This window comes from Periophthalmus magnuspinnatus, chromosome 21, assembly GCF_009829125.3.
Source record: "Periophthalmus magnuspinnatus isolate fPerMag1 chromosome 21, fPerMag1.2.pri, whole genome shotgun sequence".
Lineage (NCBI taxonomy): Eukaryota > Metazoa > Chordata > Actinopteri > Gobiiformes > Gobiidae > Periophthalmus > Periophthalmus magnuspinnatus.
Genome location: NC_047146.1, coordinates 7,310,352 through 7,335,490, shown reverse-complemented (window position 1 = coordinate 7,335,490; position 25,139 = coordinate 7,310,352). Strand labels below are relative to the sequence as shown.

The 25,139-nt window shown below is 41.5% G+C and overlaps 2 protein-coding genes across 4 annotated transcripts in view; one reads left to right on the top strand and one right to left on the bottom strand.

The window, feature by feature from the left end:
* The window catches only part of dachd (dachshund d), a 100,280-nt gene extending 98,482 nt beyond the window's left edge, over nt 1–1,798 (top strand). For 2 of the 3 annotated variants that reach the window (XM_033986909.2, XM_033986907.2), the window contains exon 11: nt 341–1,798. In XM_033986909.2, the coding sequence (XP_033842800.1) occupies nt 341–378 (38 nt within the window). In that variant the 3' untranslated portion in view covers nt 379–1,798. The remainder of the gene's footprint in view (nt 1–340) is intronic. The other variant, XM_033986908.2, reaches the window with a different exon arrangement.
* Nucleotides 1,799–19,657: 17,859 nt separating this feature from the next.
* On the bottom strand, nt 19,658–23,599 carry gpr18 (G protein-coupled receptor 18). The gene is made up of 2 exons (XM_033986954.2): nt 23,469–23,599; nt 19,658–21,088 (listed from the first exon to the last, which is right to left on the bottom strand). The coding sequence occupies exon 2, from the start codon at nt 21,085–21,087 to the stop codon at nt 20,074–20,076; it is 1,014 nt and encodes a 337-aa protein (XP_033842845.1). The 5' UTR covers nt 21,088; nt 23,469–23,599; the 3' UTR covers nt 19,658–20,073.
* Between the last annotated feature and the right edge of the window lie 1,540 nt (nt 23,600–25,139).

Sequence of the window (25,139 nt, the reverse complement as noted above, 5' to 3'; positions counted from 1 at the left end):
TAAGAGGGTGTGTCCAAACTTGTTTACCTTTGGCCTCCACCGTGATAGTTTGTACCCAGGACCTAGAATTTTGTGCTACGCCCCTGACCAAAAGTGAATATAAAAACGTTTTTTCTTTTTTCTACGTGTAGTTTAAGTGAATGTAAACGGTGCAAGTTAACACGAGTCAGTCTGTTTCTACTATGTAAAGTCCACGAAATCCCTCTATTTCTCAACAATGAAAGAAGAAAGAACACGTTTTACCATTACACCTCATTTCATCTTTCCTCCATCTTTTAATCCAGTCCATTTTGATTATATTTAGTGCTTTTTCTCACCTTCTCTTCCCTGTGTGTTGCAGATGGAAGACTGTTCCTGAAGACTACAGTGATGTACTGATCAGGCTGAGGATCTGAAAGAGAAAAAAAAAATACTTCAAAATAATAATAAAAAACAAGAGGGAAAACCCATAGAGATTTTAAAGAGCCTGGTTTAGTCTATGAAAATGTCAAGCTGCTTGTAGGGACGTGTTCACCCAAACGCTGGAGGTTGAATGTAGGCAAACTCCTTCTCACTGAGGCCGATAAAAAGTAGATTGCTAAAGTCAGTTTTAATGGTTGGCCGATGTGAAAGATACACACATATATATTATACTGAGCACAGTCAAACCCTACCAATGGTACACTGTTGGTAACAACTCCAATTCACAGCACTGAAGTTTTTATACTGTATCCTCAGCCAGCGAGAAAAGCTTCGAAAGTAAAATTGAAGTTTTTTTTGTTTTGTATTTCAATTTGAATTTTCGACACGCTGAAACATGGAGAATGTGGAGAGGAGGAGGACAAATTGCGAATCGTATCCATGTGTTTAGCAAAAGAAAAAGACTGAAGTTTTTTCTAAATTAGTTGAAAATACAATCAAGTTTCCTTTTTACAAATGTTGTATATAATGCTAGGAGATGTCCCTCTATCACACTGAGTGGATTGGTGGCGTATGTGTATATATCGTTAAGAGGTATTGTGTATGCAGTTAGCGCTAATAGGCAAAACAATACCACCATTTATATAAACCCACAGTTGAGTTTCCTTCTATTTCTGAGCCATCCTTCTTTTTCCTATAGCTGCCAATTTGGTGAGAAAGCATGCAGGCATGTCAATGTTTGTCCTGGAATTATCATATTTAATAAATCCTATAATGTGCTGATCCAGCGGGTCGACCCCACACGAGCGACGCCGCCATGATTTTGACAACATGATATCCAATACTTTCACTTTGAAGACTTTCAATAGTACTGTAATATTTGTAACAAAGGAAATATTTCTTGGGATTAACTGTACATTTTTCCATGTCAGTCACACACTCCAATGCTTTGTATAAAACTACATGCAAAATGATGTGATGAGCTGAAAAAAAAAAGAGAAACAATCAAATCAAACCAACTTTGAGACAGTACATTTGCTAATCCCAGACGTTTTTTTCTACTCGTATTTCATGGTATCTTGATGGAAAATAATTCTCATTTTAAGTTGCCATTTCCCATTGCTTTCCCTAAAGACTTTTTGAAGACTTTTTTGGTGCTGAAACACCTGTGTATAATAACTAGACATAAGCTGATGTCGCTGCAGTTTAGACTTTCTGTGTTACAATCAGAGACGGGGAGGAGGAAGCCGGAGCTGGAGAAGTGTCCCATGTTCACACTGTGTTTGATCTTTTTGTTCTCAATGGAGTGTCTAGGTCTGTTGTCACTGATAACTTATATAGCTTCTCGAATCATCTCTTCATTGTACTTCAAATTCAATAAAGTTAACATGTTGATGATAACGAAAGTGTTATTTTTTTTCTCTTTTTGTTTGAACGTGGCATTGAAGTTCAGACATCGAGACAAAGTGTGTTGCTTTGGAGTAAAATACTGAAAAATAAGATTAGTTTTCCAAGCGTGGATGTCGTAAATGTGTAAAAATTGGATGATAAAATGAATTCAAATGTAAATATTTTGTGTGAACTTCACAGTAGATGCTTAGTCTTTTGCGGTATCATTGGTTCAACACACTTTTTTTGAGTAATTTGATGTTTTCCAGTCATTTTACTTTACTTTTTTAAGCTTTTACATTCATTTCAAAATATACACACGCACACAAAAATGCTTTATAGTCAATACGGATTAAAATAAACTGTAAAAGTTTTGCACGAGCTCTTCATTGAGCCTATTTCAGAATCTATAATAGTAGAAGTTTGCAGAGTTATGTCTCTGTCAATGATCTGCACGTAAACTACAGCGTGAATATGTTTATACGGAAGCAAAAACAGCACTTCCACACTTAAGTCCTCGTGTCTATATCAGCGCTGTAGCCGAAACACTTGCTCTTTTCATTCCCAACTGTGTCAGCATTCATTTATACCTTTCTAACTCATTCTTGCTATTTGCCCTTGTGAATCCTCTTATTATTCACACTCCCATTCCAAAGGCAATATTGGCGTTAGTCTAATAAAACAATAGGTGCCCTGGGGGATCATTTGTGAATAAAGCGCTAACAGGTATAGCTTTAAAATGCATCAAAAACACCAAACTGACATTGAGAAACAAATGTGTGTGGTAAGCACTTCTGAGTGAAATGTGTTGACACAGCAGCGGGCCGTTCCCCTGAATCCGGAGCCTTTTTACAGCGTGGCCTTAACACAGTCACACAGATGAATAATTGACTGATTGCTGCATAATTCAATCCTGCATTGTAAGTAACAATAATTCAAGGCCTGGAATTTTTCAAGCCCTTTTTTCCGGCTCTGTGTAAAAAATGAGGTTAAAGTTTCAATCAACCTTGAAAGAACAATATGACACACAATGGGCAATCAATCACAAAGGCTCGCTTCCAGCTCCGTTTAGACTGGGGCTGTTCCTTTGCAAAGTTCATTGTGGAGTGATAAAAAGTCTGACATCAAACCCACTTCAGCTTTTAATGACTATCCTTGTCTGTTTTTACTGCAGCGCTATGAAAAAATACTTTAATTAAGCACGTAAATGTAGTAGAGTTGAGTTTGACCAATGGAGACGCTGCGTTTTGTTTGAACTCGTCCGGACAACGTGCTGAAAACGTGTAGGATTTAAGTGAAGAAAGTGAAGAAATAAACAAGTTTTTCATGTTTTTTTTATACTTTTTATAACTTTCAAGTGGCATGTGACAGAACGTACAGAACAAAAATACGATTAAAAACACTGAATAGATACTGGTTAATTAAAAAACACTATAAAACACTATGTATGTGTCTGGGGTTATGTTGTTTCACCTGAATCATCCAAAAAATTGCAAAAATATAAGCAATTTCCATGTTTTATTTGGTAATAAAAACACTCATAACTGAATAAATGAAAAAAAAAGTTTAGTTTATGTTTTATTTGTTAGGGACCGTGTTCAAATTCATTCATCTTATAAAAAAAAAGAAAAAAAAAAGGTGATTTGTACCAGATTTAACTCGTGCTACTTTTTATCTGCAGTCCCTGGGCAGATGAAAGTATAAAAAAAATATAATAGCAGTAAAAAAATACATAAAAAAATAAAATACAATAATAATAATAATAATAATAATAATAATAATAAAAACATAATAATCATAATAATTGTAAAATAAAATAATAATAATAGTGCAACATTTCAGTTAAAGCACATACTCTGCCCACCTGAAAACTTCCACAGTGCTCCTTTAAACGTAGCAAGAGCAAAAACTGAAAAAATGAAACCAAGACATACCCAAAATAATAACAAAAAAATAACAGCATATCTTTTCACGCAGTTAAACGCCACATTATCACATTACATTATTATTCTTTTGATATTTCCGTGTAAACCGTCCCCGGCCGCGCTTTAACATCTCTGCCTTTTTCATCCCTTTTTTTTTTTTTTTTTTTTTCCTGTTTTGCCAAAGCAGAAGATTAAAAACTATTACTTAGACGTCGTGTTTATTTTGCTATCCGATGCCTTTTGAAAACTCGGGAAAAGCAAGAGGCCCCCCGAGCTACGTGTTCCATATCACCGCGCATTTTGTAATAAATTCAATTGAGTACAAATATGACCATGAGGCACAGAGACTTTAAATACCAAATGTGTATTATCTGGGTGTGTGGGTCGCTGCTGTAGTGCGGAGAGAACATGGCCGTTCCTCTCGTGGAAACTGTTTATTTACACGTGTGTCGATGTTGAGACGTGCTCGTGGAGACATCGCGCAGACGTGATTATTCTGCATGATCCTGGCTGTAATTTCACTGTTGGCTTGACTCGATGACACACTGCTAAATATAGTCTTTAATGTGTTTTCTTACTTGACTCACGCCTGTTCTATTGTGGCTAGTTTTTCTCGTTTTCGCTATATGCCGTTTTATCCTTTTCCGATGGAACGCCTGCCTGAAATGTACCGCAGTATAGCTTTAAACTTGCACTGAAGGCGAGAGATCTGTGGAGCTTCTTGAACGTTTTTTTTTTTTTCCACGTTCAAGAAGCGTTTTGCATCAAGGAACAGGCTCATAGGTTCATACAACGGTGTACACAGACGCTTAGGGGGTGAGGGAGGTTAAGTGTCTTGCCCAAGGACACAACGACAGCGTTCGGAATCGCACCGCCGACCCGTGGGGCATTGGATCTGACCGCTCAACGGCCTTCAGATCAGCGGACAAACGCTCGACCGACTGAGCAGCTGTTACTTTCGAGGGGATTTTCTTGACAGCCAAAAGCCAAAAAAAAATGTGTCAACTGGACAAAAAGTTGTAGGAGTGAAGACGTTTCGCCGCTCGTCCAAGCCGCTTCTTCAGTCCCTGGCGAGGAGCTAGCGACACTGAAACTGAAAACGGCTTTTGAAACTGTGCCTGAGACATACGTAGCATATTCATTCAGCTCTTCATCGGAGCTTTCACAGTTATTGACATCCTGGCTCGCTCTATTGTTCTCTTTGTTTCCCTTGTTTGCTTTGGGTCTGCGGATGGAGGTATAGATGCAGAAAAGATGACGTCTAAGGCCCTCAACCCTGTTCAGAGATGATCGTCTTTAACTCTCCTCTCAAACCTTTTCTTTTCTCTGTCTTTTTTCTACTTTTCTCACTATCTTCAAAGCAGCGATTAGTGACTTTGAGACGGACGTGCGCTGCCGACTGGCGTCCCGAGCAGCTCTCGCGACGGCGTTTCACGATGTCGCGGCGAAACGTCTTCACTCCTACGACTTTTTGTCCAGCTGACACATTTTACTTTTGGTTTTTTTACTATGGATCAAACCTGGACGAGTGAGGGATCGCACAGACATTTTCTTAACATAAAAACGCTCGTAGATCCCGCAGAATTTTAATGCCATACTGCGAAACATTCCAGGCAAAGCAACACGGAGACAAGCTTGAGTCGGGTCTTTGTCAGAAAAAGTTACGTAGCACAACTTTTACTTGTATTGCGTCATTATCGATGGATGTTGTGTTGGTAAGAAAGAGAAAGTCTGATCAAAGATGTTGTCAAGGTTACGGAGGTGAAAGGAGGAGGGGCCTGGGGAAGCGTCGACGGAGAAAGTGAGGTCATTGTTGATAATTATTTCCGTTTTGTCGAAGTTGAGTTGGCGGAAGTTTGATTGGAGTCTGTAAACAACTAAACTCACCCCCCCAAAAAAAAATCTACGAGCGGACATGTTTTTATGCTGCACGGAGACGACGGGATCAAAACTGAGCGACACAAATCAAACGTAATCCGGAGTCGTACAAATGTTATATCCAAGAAACAACCTTCAATCACGGAGCCGGCGCTGACAGACAATCAGGAAGAATCGGCTCCTGAGTCGCGTCACGAGTCACGTCTTAACTGCCCCCCCTCCCCAAACCCGACGCAGACGGAGCAAAGTGACCTTAGAAAACAGGAAGCAAAAGCAACTCAAACGTATGTACGACTATGGGAGTGCACTGTCGCCATGGAAACGAGGGCGACGGTGGCTCAGCCGGTAGAGCGTTTGTCCACTGGGCTGGTTCGGACACGCCGCTCCACAGGTTGACGGTGCGATTCCAGCTCCCGCAGATAAACGCTGTTGTTGTGTCCTTGAGCAAGACACTTAAATCACCTCGTACACTGGCGTATGTGAGCGGAACACAGGTTGACGGTGCGATTCCAGCTCTTTCAAATGAATACCGCTGTGGTTTTTGTGTCCTTGTGCAAGACGCTTAACCCACCTTGTACACTAGTGTTTGTGAGTGAAATAGAGGTTGACGGTGCGATTCCAGCTCTCACAGACGAATGCTGCTGTTGCTGTGTCCTTGCGCAAGACGCTTAACCCACCTCGTACACTGGCGTATCTGAGCGGAACACAGGTTGATGGTGCGATTCCAGCTCCCTCACATTAATGCTGCTGCTGTTGTTGTTGTTGTGTCCTTGCGCAAGACGCTTAACCCACCTCGTACACTGGCGTATCTGAGCAGAACACAGGTTGACGGTGCGATTCCACTTCTCACAGATGAATGCTGTTGTTGTTGTGCCCTTGTGCAAGACTCTTAACCCACCTCATGCACTGGCGTATCTGAGCAGAACACCGGTTGACGGTGCGATTCCAGCTCCCACAGATAAATGCTGCTGCTGTTGTTGTTGTTGTTGTTGTGTCCTTGTGCAACACACTTAACCCACCTTGTACTGTGGTGTATTTCAGTAGCCCACAGGTAGATGGTGCGATTCCAGTCCTCACAGATGAATGCCGCCGTCGTCGCGTCCTCGTGCAAGACACTTAACCCACCTCGTACGCTGGCATATGCGAGCAGAACACGGGTTGACGGTGCTATTCCAGCTCTCTCACATTAACGCTGCCGTTGTTGTGTCCTTGCGCAAGACCTCGTACACGTATATGTAAGCGCTTCCTCGATGTAAAGCGCTTTAACGGCCTCAAAGGTGGAAAAGCGCTACATTTAAAACAAAATTAACCATCTACTAATTCAAAAGTTTTACGAAGTCTCAAATCCGACTGAAACGTTCTAATAAAACTGAACCAAGAGCGCGACAGTGTGCGGGAGTCTTGCCAAAACATTTCCTCCAACGCACCTGTCGCACCCGTCCATTTAAATATTACTTAAACATAACAGAAAAAAAAAATGCACGCTTTAATGTGATCTTATTCTTACAGAGCACTGGAGCTACAATATGCTAACAGATAAACCAAACCCTAGGCTAAAACGGCACACTTTCCCTTTAACCCCTGGTAATGTGTGTAATGTGCCTTTTATCACCAGGCATAGTCGCCCATATATTCATTTAGCCGGCGCCGTAATGTTGTCCGTCCCCTGATTACGCAGCAGTGCCCCGAGATGTTGGAGGGACATTAGAGAGGTGCAGGTTGATTGTCTTACAGATAGAACTAATGTCACCTAATCAGATCCCACCATTATGTATTAGCCAAACTACAAAACACTTTTATCTGACAAGGGCTCGGCCACGTTTGCCTAGATTAACATTTTGCAAGCGTGAACATGAAGAGCGGGAGCAGAGGCTAAAAGGAGGAAGGCTGGAGGACTGTGGCATGCGCTTAGACATTGGACAGTAATTATTAATTTATGATTGTCTCTGGTCTTAATGAAAATGAAAGCCAGGGAAGAGAACAGGGGAGGGATAATGTGCCGTGAAATTGAGTTTCATTTGTACAGGGGCCACCTTTTAACTCGGCGCTTCTCCGGCGGAAATGGATCCAAGCGCGTTCCTTTCTCTAGAGATGCCGGCTTTTTTCCCTCCCCTGTCTTTTTCAGTCGATGTGTGTTCATATTCTCTTCATCCTTTTGTGATGTTTGGCGCCAACACGACCTATAACATCTCAATGGCTCTCGTAAGGCTCTTTTCACAATGACGCAAGATTCTGTGATGGCTGATAACTATGTCAACAAGTTTCTTCAATGGAAAAGCCTCAGACGAGCGCCGCTTTAATGCCAGAGAGCTAATGCAGAAAGGTCTCGGGCCAGGTTTGTGGAGCGGGGAAGGGCCAAACACAAGGATTCATTTGTACGGCGGTGTCTGAGGAGAAGGCCATGTGGTATAGTAGGAACAATGTTGTGCCATTTGAGTTGGATTCGTCGTTTAAGGTTGGAACGATTGTGGCATTCAGAAGTAATTGTGTTCAGGGGAAACTTGGACAAATAAGACTAGACTAGTGTGTGTGATGAAGGGGGAACCGTGGCTCCTTAAAGGTCAAACTTGTGTGTACGAAAATCCAGAAGGTAACAGAGTCAGGAGAGGCAAAATGAAACAATTTTGCATATCTGGTATAACAGAGGAAATGGTGAGTGAAAGTCTAGAGTAAAACTGGCACAAAGTGAATTCTATATACACTAAATGCCAGGATGCAAGTTAAAGAAGCCATATCTCACTATATTAAACTTTTATCACCAACAGCACTGGCATCATAAGCCCAAACTGTCGCCAAAGCTCTCGATTCTCCGCTCAGTCTACGTTCTTATCCTCACCTGTGGTCATGAGCTTTGGGTAATGACCAAAAGGACAAGATTGTGGACGGTGAGGAGCTCAGTCACACAGGAAGAGCTTGGAGTAGAGTCACTGCTCCTGAGGACGCCTCGGGGTCCCGCCGGACGAGCTGGAGGAAGTGTCTGGGGCAAGGGAAGTCTGTGAGTGCTTAGACTGCTGCCCCCGTGACCCACCCCTGGATGAGCGGAAGGAGATGGATAGAAATGTGGAAACACTTTACAGTAACTACACTTTAATTTGTCTAAATGAAGCCTGACCAGAAACTGAATTCATAATAAACAAATAATTCATCAAGACTGATTCAGGCTTAGTAACTACTTTAGTAACACCCTAATAATACCCTATACCCTAACTCCTCGCCCTAATAATACCCTATACCCTAACTCCTCACTCTAATAATACCCTACACCCTAACTCCTCAGTCTAATAATACCCTATACCCTAAGTCCTCACCCTACTCAGACCCTATACCCTAACTCCTCAGTCTAATAATACCCTATACCCTAACCCCTCACTCTCATAATGCCCTATACCCTAACTCCTCAGTCTAATAATACCCTATACCCTAATTCCTCAGTCTAATAATACCCTATACATTAACTCTTTCCCCTAATAATGCCCTATACCCTAACTCCTCAGTCTAATAATACCCTATACCCTAACTCCTCATTCTCATAATACTCTATACCCTAACTCCTCACCCTAATAATACCCTATACCCTAACTCCTCACTCTCATAATACTCTATACATTAACTCCTCACTCTAATAATACCCTATACCCTAACTCCTCACTCTCATAATACTCTATACCCTAACTCCTCACCCTAATAATACCCTATACCCTAACTCCTCACTCTCATAATACCCTATACCCTAACTCCTCACTCTAATAATACTCTATACATTAACTCCTCACTCTAATAATACCCTATACCCTAACTCCTCACTCTAATAATACCCTACACCCTAACTCCTCAGTCTAATAATACCCTATACCCTAAGTCCTCACCCTACTCAGACCCTATACCCTAACTCCTCAGTCTAATAATACCCTATACCCTAACCCCTCACTCTCATAATGCCCTATACCCTAACTCCTCAGTCTAATAATACCCTATACCCTAATTCCTCAGTCTAATAATACCCTATACATTAACTCTTTCCCCTAATAATGCCCTATACCCTAACTCCTCAGTCTAATAATACCCTATACCCTAACTCCTCATTCTCATAATACTCTATACCCTAACTCCTCACCCTAATAATACCCTATACCCTAACTCCTCACTCTCATAATACTCTATACATTAACTCCTCACTCTAATAATACCCTATACCCTAACTCCTCACTCTCATAATACTCTATACCCTAACTCCTCACCCTAATAATACCCTATACCCTAACTCCTCACTCTCATAATACCCTATACCCTAACTCCTCACTCTAATAATACTCTATACATTAACTCCTCACTCTAATAATACCCTATACCCTAACTCCTCACTCTAATAATACCCTATACCCTAACTCCTCACTCTCATAATACTCTATACCCTAACTCCTCACTCTAATAATGCCCCATACCCTAACTCCTCACTCTCATAATACCCTATACCCTTACTCCTCACCCTACTCATACCCTATACCCTAACTCCTCACTCTAATAATACCCTATACCCTAACTCCTCACCCTAATAATACCCTATACCCTAACTCCTCACCCTAATAATGCCCTATACCCTAACTTGGACCATATTAAAACATGAATAATGAAATATAAAACTCTAAACCACAGCAGTTGTTTTTGTGGATTTCTTGTTATTTTTTCAGTTTAATTTTAAAATCACACAAACCCAACGTCATTACCACTTTTCTCCCGTTCTATTATCCGCCGCACAATCTTCATTTGATCCCGCGATCCATCAGCGGCGTATTAGCTCCGGAAGATGCTTGAGATGTGAAGTGTCTCGTCTTTGAGCTCGGACAAAATGACTCCCGACCACAGCCCGTCCAAATCACCAGGGTTAGTTCTATTAAGTCAATTACATTTGTACAATTGCGAGCGAGGGCTGGTTAATTTAGTCTGACCCAGAGCTGAGCGACACTCCCCCAGACAGCAGATGGATGACCACAGGCGTGAGAGAGGGAGAGATGGAGAGAGAGAAAGAGGGGGGGGAGGAGGAGGAGGGCGAGATGTGGATTACTCTTCATTTGGCGCCCGTGTCATCAGAAGGCGACGGCTGCGCAGCAAAGACAACACGCCGGGTCAGACGCACACAAACAGCACACAGTTATTAACCTCCCTCCAGCTCCATCAACTTTAGTTTGCAATCTTCCTCAGAACCATTAGAATACCCTGAAGAAATGACTTTCCAATTAAAGGGGATCTACACCAAGGGTTTTTTCTTCCCTTTTTATCTCTGGCTCCTGGAGTTCTTTATTTCAATAATTTAAATAGGAATTGATTTTTCAATTTACCCGCTGACTGCTACGGACGCAGCGTGAGGCCGAATACAGCCACGACCGCGCGGTGTTTGCTGTAGCGTTAGTTTTTATGTAAATGTGGACGCAGATGATTAATGTGTGTCTGACATCAGGAGAAAGACGTTTTTTAAAATGCGTTTCCGGAGTTTTCACGTAAAACTACACTTTTGTTTACACACATTGAGTTAGTTTGTCGTATACGTTTTATACTTGGATTATGTTCGATTCCAAAAGTCCAAACTCACAACAGGAAGTTTGAAAATCAACAGTGAAACAGACGTTGGTCAATAATAAGTAAATGGAGAAATGTCCCAGAGCGCCCCCTGTCCTTCCTCCAAGAAAATACAGTGGGGCAAAAAGAAACCTTGAGGAGAACCACAGTGAAGGAGAGATCCACTCCCATGGACTAAACCAGGACTGAACCAGGACTAAACCAGGACTGAACCAGAACTAAACCAGGACTGAACCAGGACTAAACCAGAGCTAAACCAGGACTAAACCAGGACTGAACCAGAACTAAACCAGGACTAAACCAGGACTTAACCAGGACTAAACCAGGACTAAACCAGAACTAAACCAGGACTAAACCAGGACTGAACCAGGACTGAACCAGAACTAAACCAGGACTGAACCAGGACTAAACCAGGACTAAACCAGGACTAAACCAGGACTGAACCAGAACTAAACCAGGACTAAACCAGGACTGAACCAGAACTGAACCAGAACTAAACCAGGACTAAAGCAGGACTAAACCGGGACTGAACCAGGACTAAACCAGGACTAAACCAGGACTGAACCAGAACTGAACCAGAGCTAAACCAGGACTAAAGCAAGACTAGAACAGGACTGAACCAAGACTAAACCAGGACTAAACTAGGACTGAACCAGAACTAAACCAGGACTAAACCAGGACAAAACCAAGACTAAACCAACACTAAGCCAGGACTAAACCAGGACTAAACCAACACTAAACCAGGACTAAACCAGGACTAAACCAGGACTAAACCAGGACTAAACCAACACTAAACCAGGACTAAACCAGGACTAAACCAGGACTAAACCAACACTAAACCAACACTAAACCAGGACTAAACCATGAAGATCAGGCTGCAGCTGTGTCCGGGGCTAACGTGCGTCCATTTGCAGATAGTGGGACACAGGGGGGCTCGTCCGGGACGGGGGAGGTGTCAAACGTCTCAAAGTTGAACAAGTTTGATAAAAGGTTTGGCTGCCGCTCATGGTGTTGGGGTGGTCACAGTCTGCAGTGGTCAGTATCTATCAAAAGTGTCAGGTGACAGCAGGTGATCTATGTCCTGGGGAAGCCTGCCCAATTTGGCCTGATCCAACACAAACTTCAACAGATCAATTTGCTGGTTCTGATAGAGAGCTGCCCGTTTACACTTTGGAGCTGAGTGTCATATAAATCCCAATCTTTGTTCCAGGCGAGACGGGTACTTCACAAACGAGTACTTTACAAACAGGTACTTTACAAACAGGTACTTTACAAAACCGTAATCGGAAAATGAGGAGTTTTGAGTTCAGAGATCGCCAAGTTCCTGCCAGAAACGCTCCACAGTAAGGCTTTAAAGTTATAAATTTTGCTTTTATCCAATTGCAGGTTTTCTAATGGTAAAAGACCCAAAGCAAACAGTAACAAAGAGAACAATAGATCGCCATTACAGGTTGAATAGGGTCGTTAAGGCTGAAACTGGAGACAATAGCAATCAGACCAGAACTTTGTCTTTTGTCCTGGATCAGACCAGATAATGTTAAAAGAAATACAGTGAGAAACATGAATTCTTACTGTGCACAGACCCGCCTCTCCACAGATCCGTCCTGTAATGCATAATGCCGTACTGTGGAATATTAAACCACTCCTAAGCCTCAACTATAAAGCAAGAATAAAGGCAATAAATATGACGAAAGAAAGATGGTAAACTGTCACATTTTTATATAGCGATTTTCCACTTTCAAGGATCTCAAAGCCGCTTTACGTCAACGCCAACCTTTAGATCCGTCGACAAACTCTCTACCAACTGAGCTACAGTAAAATAATATAAATAAATAAGGGACTGAACAGACCCTGAGCCTGTAACACCAGTGAAACACGCACAATATTTTAAAAAACACTGGTATAACTGAACTGTTCCACTCTTTTTGTGTTGAAATGTGACCATAATGACTCCACTATAAAATGTTCCTTTATTTGACTGTGCAAATTTTCAAATGTCGGAGCCAAACTTAATAGTTCCGCAGCACTTCCTTTTGAGCCCAAACAGTGGTACGCTGCAGGCGGAGCTGGTGGTTCCCATATTTAAGTCTGACGGAGCACGCCCATACAGTGGCTCCGGCGGCAGATCCAGCTGTGTTCTAATGAGCATTTACTGTGCCTCCTCCACGACTACGGCGGCGAGCGCTTCAAAGCCCCACTGCAGCCTTCCTCCAGTTGTTTTACGTCGGCGTCTCAAAATGCGGTGCTCTTCTTGTGTGGACGGATGGTTGGGTCTTTTGCTCCTGACAGCTGCGCCGTGCTTGTTGTTGGCTCTCTCTTGAGTTGTTTTAATAAAGTTGTGCTGCAGGAGTAGTGAGGGAAGATTAATGGCGGCACAGGAAGTGTGGCAGTTGTGAGAGGATGCAGGACAGAGCGGGCCAGCAGCCATCTGTTCCCTCTGCTTTACAGCTCTCTTAATGGAAGAAGCAAACCAAACAACATGGATCTGAGCCCTGCAGACACACACACACACGCACACGCACACGCACACACACCCCAGTAGCACGCCGCTAAACACCAAACATCATTTCATGTGACAGAGATGAGAGCCGAGCTTTTGTCATTGCATTTCCCCTGTTGGAAGTGTGCGCGAGTCTGCTTTTATTTTTTTCCCTCTTTTACCTTATAGCTAAATAAAGTTGGGCAGGAGCCACGACTGTGAGATTGAGATGAAAGACACAGCCTGGATGGAACGTGATTAAGAGATATGTTCTTGAGGCAAAACAGGACTTGGCATTTGCAAAGACAAAAACTAATCAAATTAAAGCAGAGTGTGGCTATTGTTGTGAGTGTTCTCCATGTGTGAGAGGAACAGTGTAAAGTATATGAGACCAGCTCCGTGGTTTTATTTCGATTCACACACAAGGCCTGACTAATGACGGCTCTGGCCAATGATGCCGAAAGCGCTTTATAGAGCTGTCTGGGTTGTAAAAAATGTTTACTGTGATGGGGCTGACTAGCTCACTCACACATTATTATTGTTTGCAAGTTATTGTTTCACATCGTCTTGCTCAGATGAATAGTTCAAGTTGGTGATATTTTAGATTAGACTCGGTACAGCTTTTTCTTCTTAATGAGGAGTTTGTGAGTTTGAGCCTGATTAATGTGGCTTACTAATATGGGCATAACCTCCCGATGTGTCACTTTCCTCGCTGCCTAAAGACGGGTGAAGTTAAAGTGCTCCAATAATACACGTGATGGGACAACGAACGGACGGATTCAGCTCTGTAACTAAAGGACGACGCTCTTCAGTTCTTGGCTTAAGGCGGCTTGAGGAAGATTATATAAGACTTGTTTTCGGGGCCGGTGCGAGGCTTTTTTCGGGGTCCAAAGCGAACCGCTGGAGCTGCTGCTGTCCGAAGTGTTCTGGAACGTTTAGGACCTGGGAACGGAGCAGTTATTGGAGGACCAGCACCACGCCATCGCTGCTGTTTCCTTCAGTTCTGTGGCGTTTCCGAGCTCCAGGTGCAGCTCCGAGTGCGGCCCCGGTGCGGCTCCAGGTGAGGCTCCGGGTGCGGCCCCAGCTCTGCTACGCGAACAACAAAAATCACCTCAACATAACTTATATTAACTTAATAAATAACATCTAAATCGTACCTGAATTAGAGTCTCATACGGCTGATCTCAGTGAATCACAAACAGACATTTAGTATTCCAAGTTTGTTTCAGTGTTTTAAGGAACCATAATAGCCGTTCCCAAGCCTGGAAATATAGAAAATGGACTTTCACTTTGATGGACAACCAGTTTAAAACCTGTTTAACATGTAAAAAATATCAAAAACTTGGACAAATATAGCGAATAACAGTTGTACAACAGAGATGCACTGAGACTAAGGCCTTGTCCTGCAAAACAACCATTTCCCCCCAATGCACTTTCAGACTTTCCTTTTTTCAGGAAGTCTTCATCACCTGTTTGTATCCGTAGAATGTTTCAGATTATGGCGTTAAACAGGCGGCATCAGGGTCACGGGTCAGATCTGTGGAGATGCAACCCTACTCGCTGTTTGTTTTATGTTTTTCAAGATTTGTTTGAGCAATAAAACACGTGTAATTGAATAAATGTGTTTATTTGCACACTGTGGGATATTCGTAGCGAAGCGGTTAACATCACGGACAAAGGTTCAGTAGCTTCGCCACCAGAAAAGTTACATACTGTACCTTTTTTCTCGCATTGTCTCATGTAACTGGAAATATGCGTGACTCAGACTGGACCGTGACCCAGTTTTCTTGAAACAAATCTTTTGCCCAACTGTTCCTGGTTTGTCTTGTTTCGAACGAACGCCGCCCGTGTCACGCTAAACGACAACATGCGGCGTGTCCCTCTTCCTCCAGTGAAGACATCTGTACGACATGATGAAGTTTCCTCTCTGAGTATCAATCCTGTAATTGAGCTTAGGGAGAGGAGACGTGATGTGCACACAGACGCGCTCGTGTATAGGCCCCTCTCCGCACACGGCGCTCGCCCTCGCTACCTGGCTTTTACATTAAATTTGTCAGTCAGCTCTCTTTTAATGCACATCAGCTGAAATGAGCGCATTAGCATTAGCTGCCATCATATCACTCACGCCGCTCAGAGCCCTGTTGTGTAAAGGTTTAGGCGGAGATAAAGGAACCCTGTGTGAAATATTGTAATAGTATGATTTTACATTTTAAGCAGCCGCTGTGCCTGCTTAAATCTTTCCTTGTCACTTGTATATGCGTGGTATATGGGACGGTTTGTGCGCTACGGCCTGACTGATTCATTTAAATAGCTAATAATGCGTGTTAGCGTTAGTGTGTCGCGCTTCGTGCCGTGTTTGAGACGCGCTAGTCATCTAGAAAGATCGCAGTTTTAGATAGATATATTAAAGTGCCACGTACCAAGACACAGAAACAAGTGTCTGGGAAAGTTTCTGCTGTTTCCACATGGTTCTCATCTGTCTCCTCCCATAAATATTGTGTCGTTGCAGATGTTTCCCATGAGTCTTAGCAAACAATGTGCCTGATTGGACAAAAAAACGGTTCGCAGCTTCTCCGTTACTTACAAGTTATTACACGACACAATACTTTTCAATTCAGCTCAATTATTATTTGTTCAGTTATTATTTGTAGAGCATATTTTAAAAAACTACAGCTGAACAAAGTGCTTCTCATGAAAGTTGACAAAAACAAATATTCAGATAACACGATACGTATGAAAAAAACAATAAAACACCAAGATATTCTGTGTAGCTAATATTAAATGCCAGGGAGAAAAGGTGGGTTTTCAGTGTAGTCTTAAACTGAGAGGATCTGACAGACAGAGGGCGCTGTTGCATAATCTGAGAAAAGGCTCTATCATCTCTGAGCTGCAGTAACTCCCTCAGATAAAACGGACCCATAGAGTGCACACGTTTGAAGAACCACAGGTGGCAGATGGGTTTATTTATTTTTCGGGTGTGGCAGGATTTCTATATCTGGACAATGACGGAGTTGCAGCGAGACAAAATGATTCAAAATCTGGCAGAGTTCCTGGTGAGAAGCTCTACTCTTGTCCTCTAAGTAGCACAATTAAACACAATCCCAGACGCATGTTGTGGAACGCTGTCAAAAAAACCCAACCAAAATAAATCTTCTCCAAATCTGTGGAGATCGTGAGCAGTCCAAGGTTTCCAGTGATGGCATTTTATCTGAGCGAGAAGGGGAAAGGGAGGAGGGAGTAGATGGACCGTACATTATTTATACGTGCTAATGGCGGCTGGCTGTGTCTGTGTGCGAATCGGAAACCAAACAATCTGCTAAAATAGACACACAGCTGTAATCAAGGCCATACATTTCCCAGAGTTCCTTGTGCTGGCTGCTAACTGCTGGGTCAATTGGAGCCACTGTAGTACCATTCGAAACACTTGCACTAGATTATCTCCTTTTAATGGAGACAGAAGACAATGTGGGGCTAGATTGCAATTGCCCAAGGAAAAGATTACCTCTGTGAAGCTGTGAAGATTTGCATAGCTCGTGCCTTCCTTACTGGACGTATTGTTGCACACAGACCAGATAAGAACAATAGCGCGTGTGCTTAACCTATTTCTGTCCCACAAAAGGAATCCATTAGTCTCATTGTACAGGCCTTAAGCTCGGCATCACGGGGGGGACCAGAGCTGCGCCGGTAGAGCCGCACACATGTGCCTTTCATTTCCTGTGGCAGTCCAGAAGTATCCCTCAACATCCTATTGTAAAGTTTACCAGGGGAGAGCTTCAGTGCATTAAAGCGCCCTGAGAGGAGCGCTAAATGATGTAAACGTAGGCAGCTGCGTGCAGCTAATGCCATACAGTGAAGCAGGGGCCCAGCCTGGATACTGTGTACACTGTACAGTATCTATATAACATTATAGGTGCTCTTTCATGTCTGCATGCGCTCTAATGGGAACAATATGAAGACTAATAGCAAAGAAAAAGGCCACAGAACAAGGCAGCAGACCAAACTGAAACACTCATCTGTTGCTTTACACTTAAGTGCTAAAAGCTGATTTTGTTATTTTGGAATAGTTTTCTGGAGAGCTCTACACAACTGGTACAAAGAGCCACCGTGTCCGGCTCGTACTGGAGCATTCATCAGTGAGCCACAGGAAAATAAAGAGTATAAACATTACAAACATTAGCTCTGGAGAAGCTGTTTTAATCATGATAAAGATTTCAGCGCAGCACAATTTAGAAAACAAATCCAGCGATGCTCCGTCTGATCATCACTTTAGAGTGTGCTGACACACAAACTCTATTAAGCTGTCTTCAAATATGCAAAAATGATATGATTTTACAATGATTACATATTCACTTCCCAGCTGGCTGGCTCCGAGCGTCTCCATTTGTCATCGACTATTGTGTCCAATTATATGATTAGCTTTGAACACTCCAGCTCCTCGAGAGCTCTCGTGTGTTCTGCCGTGCAGAGTGATTCACAAACAAAGTCATTACAACATGTATTCACACATATCAAATAACAAAACAGATGGCCAGTGCGCTCGCCGCCTGATTTGTTTTCCACACGAGTGCAAGAAAAAAAGTATTTTGTCTGAGCTGTGTTTAATGCTGACTGTTTTATTCCCAAAGAGTAGCAGCTGGCTGTCGCGCTGTTAGATCAGCTCTATGAAAGACAATCTTGTTTTCATTAATTTCTCTACAACAAAGGCACTTGTTGGGAAGATTTAGAATTACAGCGGGTAAAGCTTCCGGATAATTCATCACAGGGCTTTGACAGGGAACTTAATTGTTTTAAATGCCAGTTACTGTGAGCAGTGTGCTGGTTTTTCTTTGATGTCGAACAGGTGGGACAGATAGACGACCCTCTGATGTTTCATTTGACCTTTAACCTTTTGGTTATAAATCTACTTGTAGTCCAGCAGCCAATAAAACTATCATCATGTGATGAACTGTGCTTCCCAGAATTCCATATAAAATGGAAATGTGTAGCTGGACTCAGGCTTTATTGAATAGAGTGTAGCAGATATGCAGCGGTCTGCAGGGACATGCCTCTGACAGACAGGATCTGTGTAGCACACTCATATGTGGATATGAAGACACACTCTATAATGTACAACATGAGCTCATCTGGGCTCCGCAGGAATGTAGCATCAGGGCCTTTTCAGAGCAGCATTACGCCCTGACTTAGTCCTGTCTGCAGACAGGTGCACAGTGTACACGACCACAGCACGGGCCTTAATTCTAGACTTGAATCATTTACTGTGGGACAAAGTATTTACTCATCTGCCCTGAGTCTGTTCACCGCGTGATGACGAGGAGACATCCTGATGACTAATCAACACGTTTGATTTGTTCTTGTTTTATTTCACTCTTCGTATGAAATAACAACAGGAAATATATTTGTTTCCTAAGTAAGATTTATTCATTACTTTATTTATTCTTGATGTTTCACTTCTACAAATTTAAACTTAGTTTTTTGCACAAACTCAGCTGAGTTGTGCTCTTCTGTTTCCTCTTTTAAGACTCTGCTCGGCGTCTTTGTCGTCTCTGGAGGATATTACAGTAAATGCACTCCAAGTGACTAAATCATTTAACATCCAATCAATACAATTCACAACAGATCATAAAAGACCCGAGCCCTTCTGCAAACCATCAGGCCGCCTATTTTCAATACAAAATGTACGTAAATATAAAAGTTTGTGATTAGAAAGTTAGTCATCTAATTGAACTGAGGAACTGGCTTTGCGCCATGAAGACTCCGCTCCTCAGCTCCTCAGCTCCTCAGCTCCAGACTGAGGCGCTCTCGTGTTCAGACTGTGCCATGCTGCCCTCCATTGGCCAAAGCTTTTACAGCATCTGCTGCCCATGTGGTCAGAGTTTAACCTTTACAGCACACGAGCATTTAGACAATCAGCAAAGTACAATACAGTATTACCATGTGAGATGTTTCTCACGCCTCTGAATCTCTAAGAGCCCCTTAAAGAGCCGTGGAAACGGCTCCTTAAAGAGCCGCAGAGCCTGAGCCTGTTTCCTGAGGTGTCTGTGTAACATTTTCATTGTTTATACATATTAACCAGAGCAAACAAACATAGATGCCTCGTGCTGTGTTCATAATAATTATGAAAGTTATTTTTGCCTTGTGTCTATTACACCTGAGCCACAGTTTTAGTCGCTGCTTTTGTCTGTGGAGCAAGGAAGCGTCTCCAGTCTCAAGGGTGAGTCAATCAGCTCTGAACACAGATGTTTTTGCCACAACAGCAGCACTCCCATACTGTGAGTGTAAATTACATCTCGGAAATTAATTGCAAGTTTTGATCCTTTTGATAATGAGCCGTGTACCGAGAAAAAAGAAACACACTTGGCTGTAACGCTGTTCCATTTGTTGTTTCCTCTGGTATACAGGACTTATGGGAGTCTTGATTGACAGCTGGTTTCAAATCATCGCACTGTTTAAGTTGCTCAGTGATCGGATGCTGCCGGTGTGAGTGTGCAAACTTTTCCTCCTAACGCTGCGAAGATAGTTTCTGTACAAAATGACGCTTATTACTCTGTCCTGGAACTGCTTGGAGACTATATAATAAAGAATGATATCTAAAACAGTACTGAGACTCATTAAGCAAGTGGTGAAAACAGCCCATATGTGAAACCCCCCAACGTCTGTCTCCAAAAGCCGCACAACCAAGCAAACATGGAAAGGCACGAAGCACACCAAAACTTGTACGATGAGCGTAACTATAATCCTCACAGACTTCTGCTTCACTTTGGGCTTCAGTTTCGAGGTTCGCCCGTGGATCAGGTTGTCCACGATGACCACGTAGCACCCGACCATGACGCAAATGGGCACCAAGAAGAAAAACACCAGACGCACGAAGTTCACGGGGTTTTCTCTGCGAAGGTAAACGATGTCCTCCATCTTGACGCACGTGGTGAAGTTTGAACTTGAATCGGGGTCGTCGGTGGAGAAAAGTAGAGGTAAGGTGCTGCCGAGGGTCATGAGCCACACGCAAGCGCTGGCCACTACAGCTTTGGGGACGTTTCTCAGTTCTTTGACGTGTTTTGGCTGGACTATAGCCATGTAGCGATCCGCGCTGATGAGGGCGAACAACCAGAGCGCCATACACGGGTAGAAGATGGTCAGGGACGCGCTGATCCTGCAGAGGACCTCTCCGAACGGCCAGTAGTCCAGATGGTGGTACGTTATTTTGAAGGGCAGCACGAATATGAAGAGCAAGTCCATGAGCGCTACGTTTATCATGTAGACGGTAACCGAGTTCCTCTTCTTGGTGGTCAGCGCAAACACAGAGATGGCCGTGAGATTTACGACGACGCCGATGATGAAGATGAAGGAATAGAAGATGACGCCTGCCACGCGGTACTCCCTCGGGCCCTGCTCTGTCGCGCTGGACTCCACTGACATGTTGGTAGAGTTCAAGTACACAAGATCCATGCTGAAAGTAAAATAAAACAAGACAGTTAGAACGATACTGCTGCAGGATAAGAAAAAGAACGTGTGGTACGTAGGGATGGGACAACAAACAATAAAAGTGTGGAAAGTAATCATTTTTTGGGCGTTTTATACAATCGTAATCGCCCTTATATCACCAAAACGTGCAGAAAAAAAACGACTTATCAACAGGGGCGTAAACAGAGGAGGGACAAATGGGTCTGTTGTCCGGGGCCCCAGCGTCTTAGGGGCCCAGAATTGGACCCTCTTCGTATTAATTTGTTTTACGGGCAACAATATGAGGCTCTAAATTTCAGTTGACGACCCTGTTTATCCATAATATTCTCTGTTAAAGTTATAATTATTCATATCCTTAACAACTTGAATCATTATCGTGATGTAATCGTTAAATATAATCATAGTTATTTTGTTCATGATAATCGTCACTCAAAATTTCAATATCGTCCCGTGCGAAGTGTCCAGTTTTAACATGTTATTACAAAGCCAAATGATACGATATTTTAGTTAGTTAGTTCATTTTTTTGTACTTAGGGGTTATAAAAGTTCATAATCGCACTGGAGTCTGTGTTTTTTCGTGAGTTCTTTAGTCAAACATTTCCAGAAACATTCGATTCGAAGTGATGGACCGATTCTGTAGCTCCGCGTTCACCAGATTTCACGTCTCTGGATTTCTTTCTACGGGGCTACGTTAAAAATATCGCGTATCGAACAAAGATACGTGACATTATTGAACTAAAGCGAAATATAACGGATGTGATTGAACCATATAGACGTGTATTAAATGCGGTAAAAACTTTGTAAACCAGTGAGTACAACAACACAAGTCTAATTAAGATATCTCTCTTTTTTTATTTTTTTAATCGAACTATTTGTCGAATCACGTAGGCCTATGAAACCACCGACAGTGACTTAGGCGACTGACTAATGTCGGTTTCCTGTCGGCGTCTATAAATAGAGCTGAGCGACTCGTGAAAACCAGAAGGCACTGTCTGTTTAAAATAACACTACAAAAACTACAAAGTATTTAAAGTACACATAAGAAACCAGCAGTATCATTCTACTACATAATCCTGCCTGGGAAAACTTCAGACTTGGCTTTGGTTCATGTTAGTCTAGGTCTGGAAAATCAGTTATGGTTAAAGTTCAAGTACGAATGATGGCAGTGAAGTACTTTTAAGTACTTTTACTCAATACTTTTACCTATGTGTGTACTTTTAGCATAGTGTAATACCGCTACTACGCTAATAATGGTGGTTATAGGGGACATCGTTAATTATTTGGCTAATGACTTTTACTCGTGTACAGTACATATACTTGATGTCCGTTGTAGTAGCTGTAGTACCAGTAATAGGAGTACTTTTAATCAATACTTTTACCTATGTGTGTACTTTTAGCATAGTGTCATACCGCTACTACGCTAATAATGGTGGTTATAGGGGACATCGTTAATTATTTGGCTAATGACTTTTACTCGTGTACAGTACATATACTTGATGTCGGTTGTAGTAGCTGTAGTAGTAGTAATAGAAGTACTTTTATTCAGTACTTTTACCCATGTGTGTACTTTTAGCACAGTGTAATACCGCTACTACGCTAATAATGGTTGTTATAGGGGACATCGTTAATTATTTGGCTAATGACTTTTACTCACAGTACATATAATTGATGTCCGTTGTAGTAGCTGTAGTACCAGTAATAGGAGTACTTTTATTCAGTACTTTTACCTATGTGTGTACTTTGTGTGTGTACTCTACTACGCTAATAATGGTGGTAATAGCGGACATCGTTAACGTAAAGCGCAAACAGTAGTGTGAACATTTGGCTAATGACTTTTACTTGTGTGCAGTACATATACTTGATGTCTTTTGTAGTAGTTTTAGTAGTAATAGTAGTACTTTTAGTCATTCTCGCTTTTTAAATGGCAGAATTTGGGGGAAATAACCACAATCGGCGTCGACATCAGCCACGTGTTATCAGTCACTTAGACGGAAATAAAAAACACGAGACAAGTAGGATTGAAATATATTTATACTACATGTTTTATAAGATACTAAGTACATTTATAATTACGAACGATGCTCCTCTGCAAAATAAAACCTGTGAGAAGTGGATGACCTTTGAGTTGTTCTTCCGTCTGATATGAAAACCACGTAACTGTCTCTCACTGGCCCGTACTCCATCAATTATTCATCGTAGTAATTTAATAACCGAATACCTGGACGAATAAAACCTTTGTTACTGTATCGGCTCCAAACACAGTACCAGGACGCAGTAAAACACGACTCCCAAAATACTTTCCCTTTCTCCCCTTAAGGTCACACTGTACATCTTTCATTGTCAGGTGATAAAAAGATCGTACTTACCTTGGAAAAACACTCACAAATACATGGCGACGGCTCACACCAATAACTTTATAAAGTACTGAAGATATTTATGTGTCTGCCAGCGACAGATAAAACAAGGAAGTGAGGACTTTCTCTCAGGCCCATGACATGTAAATGTGGTTCACAAAAAAAAAAAAAAAAAAAAATGCAACTGTAAAAAAGCCCCTTCAGTACTTCCTGTGTCGGTCGTCTGCAGAAATGAAGAGCGACGCAGTACTTTTTACTCATAAAACGTGTGTGGGTACTGCAACATAGTGTCACAACTCTAGCAGTGGTGGAAGGAGTACACGGTTTTGTTAGGGAAGTAAAAGTACAGATACTAGAGCTAAATAATACTCAAGTAAAAGTTAAAGTATCGCATGGAAAAATCTGCTTAAGTAAAAGTATTAAAGTACCTGTTATTTTTAAGTATTTTTCTCTTATTTTAAAGTGTTATACTATGTTAAAATATAATGATTTTGATACAAATTTGTGCTGAATTTTGTTTAACAGGAATAATATTAATACTTCAATTGATATTTTTTCTTTATGTTTTCGTATTTTTGTTTGCTCAGGTTATACTCGTTTTAAAAATAAATACTTCTTTTCAGCAGGACTCTGAAAATAATAAAAAATACTCTAACTTTTCGGTCCTGTTCCTTTCAGATACTGCTCTCAAATGGAGTTAAGTAAACGTGAAAAGTATCCACTGTAAAATGTACTCAAATAAAGTACATGGACCTAATTAATTTTACTTAAATACTGTACTTTACTACTTTTACTTCTCTACTTTCCATCACTGACCAGTACTATGATAATAATGGTGGTTCTAATTTGAATATTTGTAATAGTGGACATCATTAACTTTAGGCGCAGTAGGAGTATGAAGTATTTAGCTAATCATGTGTACTGTGATGGTAACAGTACAGTACATACACTTGATGCCGGATGTTGTGGTTGTAGTAGTAGTAATAGGAGTACTTTAGTCTTCCTCTCAAAATAGGAAAGGTATTTGTTAACACCAAAGGATCTTGATTAGTAGCAGTAGTAACACTAAATACTTTTTACTTTTTTAGTATGACTGAAAGTTATGTGGTAGTAATAATGGTAGTGACAGAAGTATTACTTAATAGTGTCACTAATGCTTGCAGTGGTGGATGAAGTACTCAGTTTTGTTACTTAAGTAAAAGTACAAAAACAGAGGGTAAAAAGTTACTCAAGTAAAAGTATCACATGAAAAAAATCTACTTAAGTAAAAGTATTTGAGTACCTGTTTAAATATGTACTATAAGAGTAAAAAGTAAAAGTATTTGAGTACATGTTTAAATATGTACTATAAGAGTAAAAAGTAAAAGTATTTCACACAAGTGTCATTCATTTGTTAAAGTGTAAATAAAAAAGTAACAGTAACAATACAAAATTTTTTTTCTTCTGAATTTTCTTCTGTTTATTTTTGTTTGTTAAAAGTCGAAGCTTGAACTCGAAAACTTTAGTCAGAAAGAAACATGAATGTGATAAAAATAACTCCTCAAATTATATGAAAAGTACTTTTTACTTTTCAGTTCTGTTCAAAAATGTAGTGGAGTAGAAAGTACAGATACTGCTCTCAAATGTACTGAAGTAAAAGTAAAAAGTATCCACTGTAAATTTTACTTCAGGTAGAGATACATA